General features: G+C 45.2%; 1 protein-coding gene across 1 annotated transcript; it reads right to left on the reverse strand.

The window, feature by feature from the left end:
- Nucleotides 1–2949: 2949 nt before the first annotated feature.
- Nucleotides 2950–16216, reverse strand: LOC146188862 (uncharacterized). The gene is made up of 2 exons (XM_084603186.1): nucleotides 15714–16216; nucleotides 2950–4661 (listed from the first exon to the last, which is right to left on the reverse strand). The coding sequence occupies exons 1-2, from the start codon at nucleotides 16002–16004 to the stop codon at nucleotides 3504–3506; spliced, it is 1449 nt and encodes a 482-aa protein (XP_084459312.1). The 5' UTR covers nucleotides 16005–16216; the 3' UTR covers nucleotides 2950–3503.
- Between the last annotated feature and the right edge of the window lie 1269 nt (nucleotides 16217–17485).

Here is a 17485-nt window from a genome sequence, read left to right on the forward strand (position 1 = left end):
TGGTATGGGCCTGCCAGGTTAACAGTGCCTTAGTCACTATAACGCAGCCAACGTGGGAAGGGAAGGAGCCAGCCCTGTTCAGCTCGATGACCGGCGAGTCCGCGTGGAAAGAGCGAGGGCGGCGGCCTTAGCCAACAAAATACCTGACTCACCGTTCACTTAATCCTTTTGTCTGTGACCGCAGCTGTGCCTGGGGAAGAAGCGGATACCAACGGCAAGTACGGCGTCGCCGTACCTACGCAACTCTTGCGGACAAGGCGCTTATTCGCGTGTGCGCCTATTGAAGAAGATCAAGGACTTCTTCAACGAGAAGTTCCTCAAGCCAACGAGAGAGAGATAAAGAGAGAGAAGGCAGAGAAGCCAACGACTGGCTGAAGGAATGTAGTAGGGCTTACCTGCAAACGACTGAGCCGCTTCTTTTGTCACGGCTGTCGTACATGTAACTATACGCCATAATGATGTGTCTTGTATAATGCGATTTTTTTACTTTCAGTTGTTTAGAGTGCTGTTTCCAAAGAACGCGGGAACTATCTTTAACGTAGCTCTCAGAACAGACAAGGAAGGCAGTCAAGGTGCTCGGAATAGAATTTGCAAAAACCTACAGTCGAGTCGTCAGCGAATCATCCGAGACCAACATGGTGGAAAGTGCATGTTGCGTATACCATCTCCAGAATTCACAAAGAAAATTTAAGCTTACGTTACTTCCTTGTAACTGCTTCAAAATGCAGCACGTTAAGATGAGAGGACACCTTAGGGTGGTCAGCTAATTCTTTCTGTGTCTGCTGTTGCCTAGATATGGTATTGCACGTGTAAAGAGAGCACTCACTACAGATCAATAGCACGCACGCATACCAGCAAGCAGGCACTATTGTCGTTGTTGCAAAGTAAATATTGCCTTCAAGCTGGGCACTCAAAGCTCGCACACCATTAAAGTCCCATCCATTTTACTCTATACACTTCCACATAAGTCGCGAAGTGGCCGATAATCTATTATTGCATTATTAAAAACTAGGAACCACAGATTTGGTTTAGGACAGTGCGTGGCTTGCACTCAGTCGTTATTCCGTGCACATGCTATATGTATGAGCGTCAGGTTCATTTCATTGGAGACGGCGACTCATCAATACAGAAGTGCGTCAATCACTTACTCGAGCCATTAGTGGGCATCTCATGCATGCTCACGTCTCATGTCGGGTCCGTATCCTGTGAATCAGCAAAATAACAAAATTATTTCCGTAGGTGTCACATTCCATACAGTTCCTTTATTTATACATAAAACATTACAGGACCCACAAGGGCGTTGAGTAAGGGGGAGAACAAATGACACTTCTAAGAAACTACGTAATGCTACATAAGATACATTGCAAAAATTAAGCAAAACGTATTGGAGGAAATATGCATACATGAAAAGATATATAGGGAACATACAGGATTAATATTATAAAGGATAATATGCACCGTCAGAGTACATTCCAGAAGAATGACACGGCTGGAGTGATACAACAGACCAAACATACATGCATCATCTCAACATAGATTGATAAACACCACAAAAGTCCAAACAAGATTACAGGGTAACGATCAATGCAGAGCGGAGCTTAGTGTAACGGGAGAAAGGATGTAGGTTTTAGTTCCGGTGCTAGCCAAAATTTTTACACACGTATTTCACATTACAATTTTATTTGTAAAGAAACGGGCGGAAAGCCAGTATGGGAGCGAAGTTGAAATGTTTCATACGTTTATCAGCAGAGCCCTAAATTTCTACCGTTGACAGCAGTGGGAAAATATATGCAACAGCGCGAATACGAAGTGTACGTCACAACCAATGTTCCGGCAAAACTTTGCAGCACACGTATTGAACCAGTGTCCAATGACTATTTTCATGTTTATTAAGACCAAAAATAAGCCTATCAATTCTGGATTTTTTCAAAGTAGCAAGAAAATAAGGAACGACAGCAGATATAATATTACACAACCGTACTGCAGAAGGGGTGTAGGGATTAAGAGCTATGATAGTTCTCCCCACTTTTTTGTGGCATATATAGCGGACTCAGTTTGTTGGACGAAAACACGATAGCGAAGACTGAAATTTGCGTTACAACCTACGTTTTCCTAAAGTTTTGCAGAGTAGGCAGTTTCAGCGGATTTTAGAACTCATCATTACGGCCAAAGATCAAGACACCTGATTCGAGAGATTGCGCAAAATAAAAAAAAAAATCTGGGGATCACATAATAACCAGCCGTACTGTAGAATGGGTCTCAGGTTTCAGAACACTGTCTTTTTTTTTTGTCTCGCTTTTTTTTTCTCACACATAAGCAACTCGGCTTTTAACCCTCGACATTTTTCTGTGTTTTGTATCGCGCAGCTGTGAGATTAGTATTTCCACGGAGGTACAAATTGTGCTATGGGCAGTTATTGTTCTTTCGGGAAGACCACTGCCAATAAAAGAGGTCTGGTAAGCTAAGTCTTCATTCAGTGCTCCAGTTTTGAATAGTCAGCCGGATTGATTACCTAATTTCTATTGGCAGTGCCGTCCACTTCAGACGAAAGTATTTTGCAATCAATATATTCTTTATGGCACATAAAATGATTCGCGAACAGCACAGGCCTAGGGCTAGCTCCTTTGCAGGTTTTCAAAGAGGTATGCAATTTCTGATCTGGCTCATGCACTAGGGACAGGCTGATGATAGTAGCCAGTTCAAGAATGTCGAACCTACTTGATACTATTGCGTGAATACATTATTTTGACTTGGTAACGATGCCACGAGCGAGACGTTATAAGAATGGTTTCTTACGGTTCAAATGTGTAAACTTGCCACCAATTTCAAATCTGAATACTTGACTACGTCGTAAGAGTCTTGAAAAAAACATCAAAATGAAATCTAGTGACATTGCTCAATACAACTACGACATACTTTGAAAGAAAAACTTGTAAGCGGTGTGTCGGTGTCTTTCGAGCATGTTTTATTGCTTCCTTATTAACAAGGAGTGTTTAGCAATTCATAGGCACCGACAGAAGCAGCAATTTTGAAGTGTCGAACATAACTGTGAGACAGCCTTCACCTCAGCGCATAACAGCGTTAGTGTGTAATATCGAATCGTGCCTAGAAAACCGCTCATTTTTCCTCGTTTATAAAACGCTTATGAAAGTAACTGACATTGAACAATCAATTCGCGCTCCGAAATTCACAGAGAGGAATGCAATGTGATACTTTCGATAAGTACATTTAAGAGCTCAGCGTTTTTATTCTGCACGTTCACACACATTGCGTCAATCAACCTCGTAGACCTAATTCTTAAGTTCAGGTATACTCAAACTTGAAGCGCATAGTTTAAATTCCGTAATCCTGAGTGCCAAATTGAAATGAATAAGGTGAGTTTTAGGGGTGCATCTAAATGTCAAGGTAACAGCGAGAGAACAGCTGACGTCATCTTTTCTAAAGATTTCTTTTCTTGGGTGCAATGAATGTTTAGAGTTGGCAAACGCTGAGATCATCATAGGTTATCCTTCCACTTTGATATCGAACCTGAGAAGCTGCCCGTTAGCAAAGAAACCTTCCTCCTTCAGTACCTCGAGGCGTATGCCAAATGTGTCGGCGTGCTCGTAAGCGGACACGGAAAAGTGTCTGGGCGAGGACACCTTGACTAGGGGAAGAGGATTCGTTAACACTGGATGCAGTGCAGCGACCGTGACGAATGGAACGCGATAAGGAGCTCCGAGCGTCCCGTGCCACTTGAAATGCAGCTGAAAGTTCTCGCCAAACGAGCCGATGCACACTGCTACAGAGAGATGGGTGTCCCACGTGTGCCACCGTGATGCCGTGGCAATCACGTCCCAAGAGCTACAGTAGCCACTGAATATCCGCTCAGTCCACTTGACATTCAGTCGGTAGCGCCTATATTTAGAGGGGCGGCTCCTTCGCGGAGACACGTCGAGTCTGTCTTCAATCTCAGATATCTTAGGATTAGTAACTAGTTCGCACAAAACGCCTGGGCTAGCTTCAACAGCGGCTGCATTTCGGTGTCGGTTTTGGAGACAAACAAAAGTGTCATTGGCTATAATTTCCAGTTTTCTGAGGATGTGCTTCTGTTCCAAATTCCACGACATTTGAGTGAACGAGCCCTGGGCTTTTTCAACATGCATGCTATCAGCTTCGGCGGTCGATGTTTCGGGCATTTCGTCGCTCTGGGATTGCCTCTGATGCTCGTTAGTCTCGGCGAGGGACGCTGAGAGCTCGTGCGCAACTTTCTTTAGTTTGTCACTTAATCTTTGCTCGGTATTGGTCAATTCGCGGGACATCTCCTGCAACTGAAAACTCTGCTTGGTAGTGCTATCTATTATCTTCTTCATGCCACTCATGATATCTGGTAGCTGGTGTTCGCGTTGGCGCGCCAGTAGATCCTTCAACTCTGACACAGTGGAGCGCGCTTCGTAAACATCAATAGCAGCGCTTCGCGGAGGCATGAGGACTTCATTCGGATACGGCGAGGAAGGAGTGCATTCGGCCTTGAAGTGCATAGGCATCATCCTGTGCAGGACATTTTCGCCGCAGCGGCTGCACGGAAATGCGTGGAAGGTGCAATCTTGCTCGAAGTGCCTCAGGACATCCGCCAGGACACCAACAAAGTCGCAGCCATTCACTCGATTCCAGCAGAACGCCTGCGAAAAAAAAATAAAGCAACGCAATTATGACCATTCGAATCCCTGAAGATACAAAGCGCATGACTGATTTTCGTAGAGGTTGTGGCAACGTGCCGATATATTTGCAGTCACCCTTGGCACCCTGCCATGACCATCACCTGTCATTATGATTTCCGGGTACTAATACATGCGTAAGTGCTGCGTAAGAAGCACATGCGTATGATGACCCCCGCCCCCCCCCCCCCCCTTTTTTTAGGCCTTCCAGATTTTATATTCGACACCAAACCAAACCTTGGGAAATAGTGATCCTGATATTATGCTTTCATTACAGCACCGTGGTTGCAGAAACGTTTGCGTATACGCTAACAACCGATTTTTGCACGCGCAGGATAGTTATCTAATTTTATGCAGGCAAACTGTCCTGGCTCGCCTGCCAGCATAAAACTGGAAGATGGCCCTGACAGGGCATTCTTCGCATTTGCGTGCGAACTGACTTCACCTTTAAGGCTAGTTTTAAAAGGTGCTTATTTATTTATTTATTTATTTATTTATTTATTTATTTATTTATTTATTTATTTATTTATTTATTTATTTATTTATTTATTTATTTATTTATTTATTGTTTCCTCAAGGGTCCACAGGGGACATTACATGAGGGCTGGGCAAACAAAAAGTTAATACGAACACAGATGGTCTTCAATGGCGGTTTTGAATAGAACACGATTGATGATGGCCGCCACTTCGGATGGAAGGTCATTCCAGTCATTGGCTGTTCGAAGAAAAAATGACATTTTATATGTTTCGGTGCGGGCCCGTTCAGGGTAGACGGCGTTAGGGTGACTATGACGAGAAAAGCGATGAGCGCGTGTTATCGGGGCAGTTTCATGATCGGAAGTGTGATAAAATTTATGATACAGCGAAAGACGGGCGATTTTACGCCGACAGGCCAGTGTTGGGAGATTAAGCTGATATTTTAGTGCTGTAACGCTAGTATAGCGAGAGTAGTCTGAGCAAATGAATCTGGCGGCGCGGTTTTGGACTGCTTCGAGCGTGGTGATTAGGTTAGTATAGTGGGGATCATATGCAGCACATGCGTAATCAAGTTTAGGACAAGTTTAGGCTTCTAATAAACAAACAGTTTAAGAAATGCACGTGTGTGAAATTACAAGCATTATTAAAGATAATTTCTGTTCCCTTGCAGAGAATATCTGTTATGCATACGCCTTTTTAACTAAACACGTCCAAGAAAAAAAAATCTGTTTTTCGGCCGAAATTTTACAAGGCAAAAACTTCCCTAGGTACCGTCTTTGCCAAAGTAAGCAGTATACGTATTCTGCTTCTCATTCATTCGTACCACTTCTGAAGCTGTAATTCTGTGCAAAGTAGAGGCGAGCTCGTGACCTCACTTCTTAACATGTCGTCTGGGAATCCATGGTGGCTTTAGAAAGTACCCGAGATGCAAAATATGCAGACTGGTTACTTTTTGAAAAGACGGAACATATGCCATCAATTGAATTTCCCATCGCTAAGTGATTCTTCCAGTAAATGCATGCTCAATTCGAAGCGAAATTGTATGACACTCACGAAAGCGCTCTTAGAATAACGGTTACGTGCCCATTTTGATAAGAAACAATGGCCGCCATTTAGCTCGGCTAAGCCTCGCTATATGCTTCGTTATGTTGCATTACTAAGCAATGTGAGACTGATATATAATATATATATATATATATATATATATATATATATATAGCCTAGTTTACTGAGTGGAAGCTCGATAAAACGTGGTCAGAAACGATGTGCTGCTGTGACATCGTCCAAGGCAGTCTGCTAACTTCAAGGAAACGCTTCCGAAGCACTGGCTCTAGCTCGCTACTCATCCATGGCTGTATGCGAACCTCAAAGAAACCATAGCCGGCACAGGAAGGTGCCCATGATATATTGAAGGGGGAAGTCCAGTAAAGTCGCCCGCTAAAGATTTGGAGTTAAAAGGGTAACTAGTGGCGCCAGAGGCATTCCTGGGTTCGAATTGCACTGTCAGATATTTTCTTTTGTTCTGGAAAAATCAACGGTCGACTCAGATACATCTCCAGATTTTCTGATGGGCTCCACGAAGTAGTGTTTTCACAGTGAAAGCCGTATGAAAATCAGCCTTGTGGTTTTGGGTTGGTTTGGTTTATGGGGTTTAACGTTGCAAAGAAACTAAAACTATGAGAGATGCTGCAGTGCAGGATTCCGGAAATTTCGACCACCTGTCGTTAACGCGCGCTGACACTGCACAGCACACGAGGGCCTTGCTTTTCGTCGCCAGCGAAAAGCGGCCGCCGAGGCCGGGACGCGATCCCGCACCCTTGGGAACAGTAGTTGAGCGCCTTAACCACCGCACCACCACAGCGGGACAAATCAATCTCATACACGTTCAAGACAACAAGTAACCGTTTACATGCGCAATTACTCACCTGAAATGCAACGGATTACAATGGCTGATTACCATTGATGAAAGGAAGTAATTGCAGAACTGTAATCAATTATTAGTGGGGCCGTATCCAGCGGAGGTTCCTTTCGGGAACCGTTTTCTTTCAGGATGACGTCAATTTGACGTCAGCGAGACCGCCATGACACAAACTTTTAAACTGCAATGAACTAACGCGGATTGCTCGAAGTAGGACTGACACGCTATTAAGTTTCACCTGGAAGTGTATTTCAAAGTTGTCACTGACTCTGCAACGTTGCCACTTGAAGACATAAGCCATTACTCTGAACACAATCTCAAAGTAAGCGTTAGAGGTCAGGCAGGTGTTATGCAGTACTAACACCTTGCGCACTCACTCATAGTTGCTCAATGCACGATGCCAGTTTCTATACCATCTGTGATTCGCCACGCTTCGGTGTGGATGCTGTGAAAAGGCGCTACAGGTATAAGGAAGCTGAAAGTATGGAGTCCTGCCTCGTCAACACCAGCTCATTCAGTAAGGATGGCTCGCATTATGAACATTTCCGGTGCCCCAGCATTTGCAGTGTTTTTGCACTAACCAGTGTTATATTTTTCTTCTTTTGGATTTTGAGTGCAGAACACCACAGGAACCCAGTGAAATGATGAAAGTTACTGAATGATATTTTTTTACGTTTTCTTGCTCTATGCTGAGAAGGTGTCAGTCAATGCTGCTAACGAAAATTTGTATTGCCTGAATGGTTGTGAACAAAACTGTTTGCAGGCCGGACGTTTCTCGGATGTGCAAGCTTTTAAAAGTCAACTCGCTTATCAATGAGGTACAACAAGGAGTATCATAGACCACTCTGCTCGTACAGTTGCACATTCTCTCTGAAGCATAATAAGTTCAATTTCACTGTCCACTGCTATGCAAAAAAGCAGGTTTTATTTATAGCGTTCCTCTCAATATTTTCCCTTCCTGATTCGTTATTCCGAAAGAATCAATTAATCAACGGTGCTACTAGGGAACAATAGTGTCCATATTAACGAGGCATGACAATTGCTCCCACGACTGCCAACAATAAACAGTAAAGCCAAGGAAACAATAGTTCTTCTATAACAATTATATGAAGAAGCACCCGTAAATGGCTCCAGCTACGCCAAAAACGATGTTCGCGGAGAGAGCATCATGTCAAGCATGCATACACACCGTCGCGCGGCTGAAAGATTTGGCGTAATCACATCGCCACGAACGCCTCTTATTTGCAGTATTTTCGATAAGAAGTAATTGACTCCTGGGAATCAATTAGAAAAACAATTCAGTCACAAGAAAAGTTGTTTAACGTGAAGAAATCACAGCAAAATACGGTCGAAAGACAAAGAGAGGACACATAGGACAATGTGCCCTTCCTTTTTGTCTTTCGTCCGTATTTTGCGCTGCCTGATTTACTATGTGCAACACCAAATAGCCCGCCTTCTTGATCTCCTAAAACTTTCTGTCTCAAAAGTAATCTATTGGTTATACTATTACAAAAAAAACGTGACATCACAAGAAATGAATTACGTACAACTGTGAAGAAATTTTAATCTTCGGTCATTTCGCGCTGCCGAGAGCTTAGAGACTTTCCCCTCGGCTCATAAATAGAGCAAAGTGCTTTAAAACGTACACACGTAGAGCGATATGATGAAAAAGAAAATATAGTTTTTCTGACCTACAATTGTTATTAGGACATTTAGAGGTCCGTAGCCTGAGCAGCGCCTCCATGTACACCGATCCCACAGCGTATCTTCCTTTCCTAGGGAACCATGCATGCGGCGTAAGCGACTTCATTTCTCAGTAGAGCCCCTTTTTGTCCTTTCGCAACGTATGCACGGTACAGATCAGCGACCCACACCGAGCTCCGTGCTAACGTGGCTCCGGCTCCCCGGCGCAAGCGGCCGCAAAATTGTTCATCAGACAGACCCTCCTTTGCATTCGGCCCCGTTTTATGCGGGTTGCCGTTGGGCGGATTTCGAAAAGATCCACAACTGAAGCTAAAAGGAGCCATATTATTTAAACTAGGCGCCAAATTAGTAGCCAATAAAACAGAATCATTGTTATGAATGCAGTCCTCTCAATGAGCAAGAAATGTTAAAATAACAAAATGTTTCGCATTTTTGCTTTATCTTCACACCACAACTATTGAAAATAAATAGTTAAGTAAATAACTATGTAGCGCACGTAGCTTAGCTGCAGTAAATTGTCTTCTTGTCAGCGTACGTTTGGCAGAGTCTACGTAACAACTCAGTATGAACGTTAAACCTCGATGCTGTTTTCTCATAAAGTCGTAGACCAAACTTGATTCGCAGAATCGCCGTAAGCAATTCCAGCTTCATTTTGTTATGGATGTATTTTTTTGTCATGTCGACAGAACAATAATACACGCTCTGCTTCGCACCAGAAATGGGAAAGGACAGAATTTTCAATGTTCCTTGCGCCAAGTGCGGGAACTGGCATTCGACAGAAGTGTCCTTGTCTGATGCCGCTGAGAGACAGAAAGTCAAACATGATACGTGATCATGTTCGCTGCTAACGTTTTGCAGCTGTCGTATTTCCGACTCCGGCTAGATGGAAGAACATCCAAAAGAATGCAGTGGTGGCTTCATTATGCATTTACGGCTCTTCGCGCTTTCTGTGCAATCAGGATTGATGGCATACGAATTGCAGAGGAGGCATTAGGAATCCGCTGCTGGAACGTTGGCTGGAGTTGCATCGCCATTTTGCCTCGATGGATGGATGGATGGAATATAGGAGCGTCCCCTTTGAAACGGGGTGGTAGCAGTAGCTATCATGCTCATTTTTCTGCCTATATCTTAATTATTGATTCAGATTGGTTAACTAAACCATAATTCTATTTATTCTATTCTATTAAGAACTAGAATTAGCGCCCTCTCACGGCCCTTTGCTTATAAACCGGGACTAGTAAGATCTTCTGCAGCGTCTGCACGGGCATGGCCACGGCGTGCGCCTGGAGAGTCCGCGCCTGCGCACAGACAGCGCGTGCATAGGGCCAGCACGAAAGCAAACGTTGCAAATCAGTAGTCTTTTTGCTTGCTATTGTATCTACAATAACAAAAGCACGGATAGCAAATGCGCCAAAATAGAACTTCAAAGTAGCCAAGGAGCCAGAGTGAAATTTTCACCGCCAGATTGGATCTGTGGCATGCCATCGTCGTCTCGGCGAAGAAGACGACGACAGCCTCAGCACGTCTGCCAAGCACGCGCAGTTTGTTCTACGTGGCTACCGGACTGAATGCAGGCGGTTCGCTGTCCCGTTGCCGCCTGGCACAGCGGGTTCTGCCAAAATATTTTTGTGGAGACCCGATGACGAGTGTCTGTGGTTCCTCTCCACAGGTCATAGAGTAGCCAATTTGGCGCAAAGCAGTCAGTAACGGCAACGACGCCCCGCGGGTTATGTTCGAAGGAAGCTGACGCCGGAATGCGGCCGCCGCCGCCGCTGCTGCCTTTACCTGGGGCTCCGATGTCGCATCCGCCGCGCGCTGAACACGTGGACCGCGAAGGAGCTGTTGCTAAGGTGATTGTGAATGTAGTCCGCGGAAGGATGGTTTCCCGCGCAAGGATGGCTTATACCTCTGCCTGCGCTTTTTCGGACACTCGGTCTAATTTATGACCTTCTGAGCCCCTCTAGAAAAATATCACTCGAGCACCTGGGCCGCTCCAACTGCTCCAGGTTCCTAGAAAACCTCGCGGAGCTTCGACCGTGGACAGTGGGAGCGAGAGGACGAATACGGAGGGACGCAGTCGTAAAAGGAACTTTGTGCGAAGTGAACGTGTTTATAAGCGCTCTTTTTCGCAGCACGAACTCAAGTTGTTTGTTCATCGGGTTACTTTATTTCTTCCACCACAACAGCGTATTGACGGCAAGACCGAGGTTCCCCTGCGTAGGCCTGAAGTGAGCTAACGTGCGCTTCCGTAATGGCAGGCAATGCAACGGATTGTGGTAGTAAATTGGAGACTTTGACTTAGCTGATGTCAGATTGCAAAGGCACCGCAAATTTCTCCGCAAAAGATGCGCGCGCACACAACCATGTCACTTGTTTTGTTGAGCGACTGGCCCATAGGTACCGTCTTTGCCAAAAGTAACCAGGCTGCACGGTTTGCCCTTTAGCCCTGTAGTTAAGCGTTTATAGGACATGTAAAATTATTAATCACCTGTACGGAAAGAAAGCCCTTCACTCTTATTTGTAAACACCATTTTCTGCCTTTGGAATTGATCAACGGCTCCAAACACGGCAGAGAAGCAAACCCTGTAGCTTGGTTGGTTACTTTTGGCAAAGACGGTACATATATACAACCGTTTTCTTTCTTTATCACGGATTTGCTGTGGGATATATCTTACGTGCCCTGTTATCGACAAGCACACTTGTCCTTGGGCGACTAGCCGATACTGCTAATTAAAAAAAGGAAGGAACGTATATTTGCCCAGTCTAGAAGGGCTGCTCTAAATGCGATGCGTCACTTGTTTACGCGCACTGCTGGACACACGTGACAATGACTAGGCACATTTCAAGCGTGAAAAAGGTCTCGTTCAGCTCTATTCATGCATGATTCAGACCTGCCACAAGAAAATTTCCCTGTAAATACACGCCATATTAAGGCGAAAGCCTTCAATGGCTCATGGTTGTCCTGAACAAAATGTGTCCCGCTTTTGCGGCGGCTCGCACTGATCGATGCGGGATGACGTCACGAACCTCTCGACCAATCAGAAAGCGCCATCTCGGTATGGACAATTAATAAGTCAAAGCTAATGTGAATAACTACTAATTTGTCAAAAGTTATTTAGTACTTATTAACTAATGAATAACTAATCATCAAAATAATTAGTACTCAGTCACTAATTAATAAGTCAAGATTTAATAAGTATTTAATCGCTAATCAGTCAAACGTTAGTCAGTATATAATCATATTTAATCGCTAATTAGTCAACTGTTAATTAGCACTTAGCCGCTCATTTGGCGTTAATTATTCTAAAGTTGATTAGCACTTCATCACTATAGTTACAGTAGTCAGAAGACATTACTGTGCCGTTCGTGCTCAGTCTGGAACGTTCTCGAAACTTGCATCCACTGACAGCTCAGTGACAGGGTATGATGCACTAGCAGAATGTGAAACAGTAGTCGCTCGCTTTACTAGTAGCAACAATCATTGCGCCATGCGTAACAGCTGTGCAGCAGAATGCACCAATCAGGCTTTCGCCTTTCACTACTTTAGCTCGTAAAGTACCTCGAAATATTTTTCGACGTCATTAAGAAGCTCATCGTCCCGGGGCTTCTGATGCTCTACTATAGATGAACGAGCGAACAAACTGATGGACAAATCGATAAAGACGTTCTGCCCAGTGTTGTAGTAGCTGCAGACCCAATGAGATTCCAAGGCCTTTAATTACGGACGCACTAATTGGCGCGTTAAAGTATTGTTCTGGTTGGGAATCCCTTCGCTGTGGATAGAGGCCGACTGGGAAAACCAGTGGGCTACCACCTCCCAAACTAAAAATGTGCGACGCGTTTACGCTGTTAGCCGCAGCCGTGTGATTTCCAGTTTAGCCGACATCAATAATTTGACGTTGCATCTCGATCTTAAAAAGACATCTACAATGTGAATAAGCAGACAGGGAGGTCTACTAACGTGTATCTATTTTAACGAAATCGAATCACGTTGCGACAGTACCACGAGCTATATCCACGAAGGGTCGGTGCGCGCAGAATGCCGTTGTTTACTTGTTCCGTTTCGCCGAAACGTTCCCGTTGTTAGAAATTTTAGTGAATGATGTATCGATTAAGGGCTCTCCTAGCAGTTTTCGCTAATAACATGCGCATGTACTTTAAGGGCTCTTCTAAATGGTTGTTTACTAGCTAACACTATATATCGGCAGCTGAAAATCACTGGGTAATATTCTTCGGTGCCACTGAAAAAAAGTTATTACAAGAACAGAAGTGTTCGCGCTTGCGAATTCTTTCAAACCCACTGCAGCGCAGTTTCTTCTGGCACCTAGACTGTATCTAAACAAACAAACAAAAAATCTTTGTGGACGATCTTTAAGATTTTCTCTAATATGTAAGATAATATATATATATATATATATATATATATATATATATATATATATATATATATATATATATATATATATATATATATATATATATATATTCACTAACGCTCGTGCGGGCTTCGTAGCCGTCGTTACTGAGGGGGAGCCAAATAAATATAAAAAATAGTGAACAGAAACAGTCCTAACGCGCTCTGCGATTTACGGCGGACAGAGGTTAAAAAAGAAGCATAGACCCACACATCTAGACCTACACATCACCGCCCCCATCCAGGCGCCTGAGCAACCAGGCGTATCAGGTTGGTTTGTGGCGTTTACGTCCCAAAGCAACAGACGTATCAGGTGTCGAAGCGGCCCCGTCGTTCTAAATCGGAAATGCTCGCACCGTGCTACACGTGGGACGATGCACCTGGACTGTTTTCATCGCGATCACATGGCACGACGAAGCCGGCAGCGCAAGACACTTAAACTTATGCATATGACCGCATCAATCTGTCTATTACGCGCCTGCCTCTCCAGATTCATTCCAACTGCTCACGAAACTACGCGGCGCTATTTCATTATATGTTTTACTGATGTGAAGTTACACAATAATAATTTCCTGGTCCACCCTTGCATTCCCATATTATACAGGCAATGACAACTCCCAAAATAAATAGTAAAGTGTGTTTGCTTCTGCTGCTTTTTTATTTCCCGAATCGTCCGGAGGTACTGCTGTCGCCACACGACGATGTCGTCTCTCTCCACAGCGTTCCGGCTGGCGTAACTTAACCTGTTGCCAGACTGCCTGCTAACTTTGACGTCCAGTTGTACCGCTTTGTTTGACGGAATTTCTCTTCATTACCGCGATTGGCGCTATAGAATGCTCGCTCGCGCACGCTCCTTTCTCGTTGTGCCCGTCGCTCGCAATAGCCTCTTTTCGGGCTGGCGTTATATAATATACACCTTCTGACCGCTTTTGCGGCAGCGTGTTTATGTAGCGTTGCACTGTTCGAGGAAATTTCGTTGCTCAAGCATAGCTTTCACAACAGCTAGAGTAAGCCTGGGTTGTCGTTCAAGAGAAACTTTCAGTGCTCAACGTTTTATTTAGAAGAACAGTATTTATTACTTTTTATGCGAGATTACATAAATTCGCCATTCCACCCTCAATATGTCTTCTTTTTGCCGCCTTCTGTACTCTTTTTGCGCCGTGTTCGCGATAAGAACATGAAACGCGTATTGCACGTGCCCCTAAAAAGGTCTTTACGCAAGATAATTCATCCTGGACAAAATAATAGACTGCAATAGGCGGCCAATATCAAAGTACGCGTAGCCGAAATTCGCAGCCGTAGAGGCGACCAGAAGCAATGCGGTGGTGATGTAACGTTCAGCCGTAAGCACAGGCGCTGCTATGAGTTACATGTATGTCCTTCGCCTGCTTTGACAACTTATCGGTTCTCCAATCTCACATTGGTCTTCTTTGACAAAAGAAGAGGCATGATTTCGGAAGCATATAACGGCAAGGAAAGAGCAGACGCCATCATTTTTCATAGTGATCGGTGTCTCGAAGACGCGACACGGACGTGAACACAGAAAACCCGGGAGTGTTAAATAAAATCGCTTCACAGCCACCTTCCAACGCTGTAACAATTGCAGTTATGCTAGAAATGTGGTCAAAATAACAAGCCTTATTGTTTCCGTTTGTTTCAAGGCCCTGCTATTAACGTCAACCTCAGGGCTATAGTCTGCTGCGCAGGAGGATAACGCGCTTCGGCCCTGTAGCTTTCCCAGCGCTGCCATGAAAAGCTGTCGCATAAGAGAAAGAGTATCAAGCACCTTCAATGACGCGCATGCGGGCTATGCGTTATAGAATGCCAGCAAGGTTAAGCGACGGCGCACACCGACCAGGGCCGCCGACACGGAGCGGCGCGCACACCGCGATACCCTAAAAAAAGGATAAAACAAAAATGAGTGAAATGTTTCTCTCGTCACCTCGTATGCAAATGTTCGACGGGAAAATAACGCCGAGCGGGAAAAGATTTGGGTGCTGGAAACAGGTGGAAAAGCATTGGGAGGAGCAGGAGGAGCTTGTAGCAGACAGAATTAAGGAACGTCAAGAAAGACAGGTTGGCTATCCTGCACAAGGAAAGAGATTGAGTGTGTCACCCCCCCCCCCCCTCCCCCCCCCCAAAAAAAAAATGCAGTGACTAAAACACCACGATATGTCATGCGAGCTAGAAGCTCTGACGTAATAAAACGAAAAAGCCTGCAAATGGTCTACTTCCCGCGAGATGGCGAGCATATCTAGGTTATGCAACTGGAAAACCCTGCTGTGTTTATCTGTGAGCATTACTAATCGGATGCTATGTGGAAGGTGCTGTTCTGTTTTCAACTCTCTACTCTTATTACCTACTAGTCTATTTGCTATGCTTTTGAATATATACATTCATTTGCCGTTATCGTAAAGAGCGCTCAAATGGTAACAAAGTGACCAGATATCATGCTCGCGTTTACTCCTGCAATCAGCAAGCAGTCATAGAACCACGTGCTCACCTTGAGGCTGTTGGCTTTCCTGGCATGCAGCATCACCCTCTGGCAGTCGGCCTCCTCAAAGGGTTCCCAATCGATCGGACATGCTCCCGAGCCATCTTGACCGCTGCCCGCGTGGCACGAGTCGCACAGAGCGTGCGAGCAGGGGAGCAGGATGATGCTCTGGGGTACCAGGCGGCACAGGCTGCAGGCATGACGATTCAGCTCGCGCTCTGCAAACCGCGTCGGCCGCCAGTTGACGCCCGGCACGGAATCCGTCACTCGGAGCATTAGGTCCCCTTCGGAGTCCGACATGGTAGGCAGAGAGGTAGGTAACAGCGGGCGAGCGACGCAGGAATCAAGAGAGCGACGGACTGTACCGGCGCGGAAGGAACAGAGCGTCTAGGAATGGCAGCGTCCCTACGACGTCTGTGAGAGCGAATGCGTCGGCGATTGTGCCGGTGGCCTGGCGTCCGGCTATCCGAAGCCTGTCGGCGCCTCCACGTTCTATGCGTCTCGATTTTCGACACATGATAGGGCACTACCTGCGCAGAAAGACGATTGCTCTCTTCCTCCGTACTATGGCTCCTCTCTGGCGTGACGCTAGTTTTATTTGTACTTGCATTTTTATTGTCTGCCTCTGTTCCTTTTTGCTCTTGAGGCGGCAGCGCTGGCGCCGCGTGTTGAACATGGCTGATTGAAACCCCTAGTGGAGGAGGAGGAGGAGGTAAACTTTATTAAAGAAGAGGTCGTAGGCGCGGGGTGGGTTGGCGTTCCCGTCCCCGCGGTGGGCTCCTCTTCTAGGCCGGACGCCAGGTGGCCGACCCCTAGTGTAATCGTACTGCGCGGCGCATTCAAAATATCGGGTATATTCCCGCCAGCGCCCCCTCTACACTTCCTTCGGGCTACTCTAACCTTCGATGTGGCTGACGGGTGCGGCTGACGTAACAGTGGAACCACCCTATGACCACGCGCTGTGCACCGTGTAATGCGGTTTATTAAACGCGCCATTTAGTGTCTCGTTACCGTACCCATATCCCGTTTGTATTCGGACGCGGTGAGAAGGATTATGTGAGGATTTTGCCGCTGTCCGCAGTTGAGCAATGGTTCTTTTTTTTTTCTTTTCAAAACACGGAGGCTTGGCTGATTTAGGGTAGTTTGTTTGCAGGGTTTAACATGTCGAAATGATTCAGGCTACGTGTGGGAAGAGTGCTTCGGATAATTTAGACCGGTTGGATTTATGTAACATGCGCTGGCGTCGCGTCCTACTCCCAGCGCCTTAAGTTTCACTTCTTATCAGGAACGTCGCGGAAGGGCTCGAATTCTGGTCTCCCGGATGAGTAGTGGAGCGCTTTAACCAGATAACCATCGCGGTGGTCGATTTTAATGTAACGTGACCATAATATGTGAAAAAACGGTACCAAGTAAGTCAAGCGCTTTTGTCATGGCATAGAGATTTCATACGTTTTGGAAGCTCTGTTTCTTCTTTTTAGCTGGGAAAACTCGCTTACTTTCATTATTTTCAAAATAAGTAAGGTTATTTTATGCTAAGTATGAACGTATTATTCAGGTGCTCACTAAGGCTATACTATAGCGTGAGCGATGAAGGAATAATAGACGGATATATTTTATAGCGTCTTGTTACGACCAAGATGAATCGCAAGCACAGGAATTTGAGTGATAGGACCAGTAGGCGCCCCGCACTGTTCTTACTTCATTTCAATGAGCGAGTAGATATGGATAAACACATACAATACGCACAAACATATATTTGAATGATAATGACGGGGCACAGT

This window comes from Amblyomma maculatum, chromosome 5, assembly GCF_055883805.1.
Source record: "Amblyomma maculatum isolate TAMU_Amacu chromosome 5, ASM5588380v1, whole genome shotgun sequence".
NCBI lineage: Eukaryota > Metazoa > Arthropoda > Arachnida > Ixodida > Ixodidae > Amblyomma > Amblyomma maculatum.

Excerpts from the sequence above, each read along its gene's own strand:
- LOC146188862 (XM_084603186.1), bottom strand. The coding sequence starts at position 16,004 with ATGTCGGACTCCGAAGGGGACCTAATGCTCCGAGTGACGGATTCCGTG. Across the intron at positions 4,662-15,713 it reads GGAAAGCCAACAGCCTCAAG|GCGTTCTGCTGGAATCGAGT; the intron begins GTGAGCACGTGG and ends TTTTTTTCGCAG.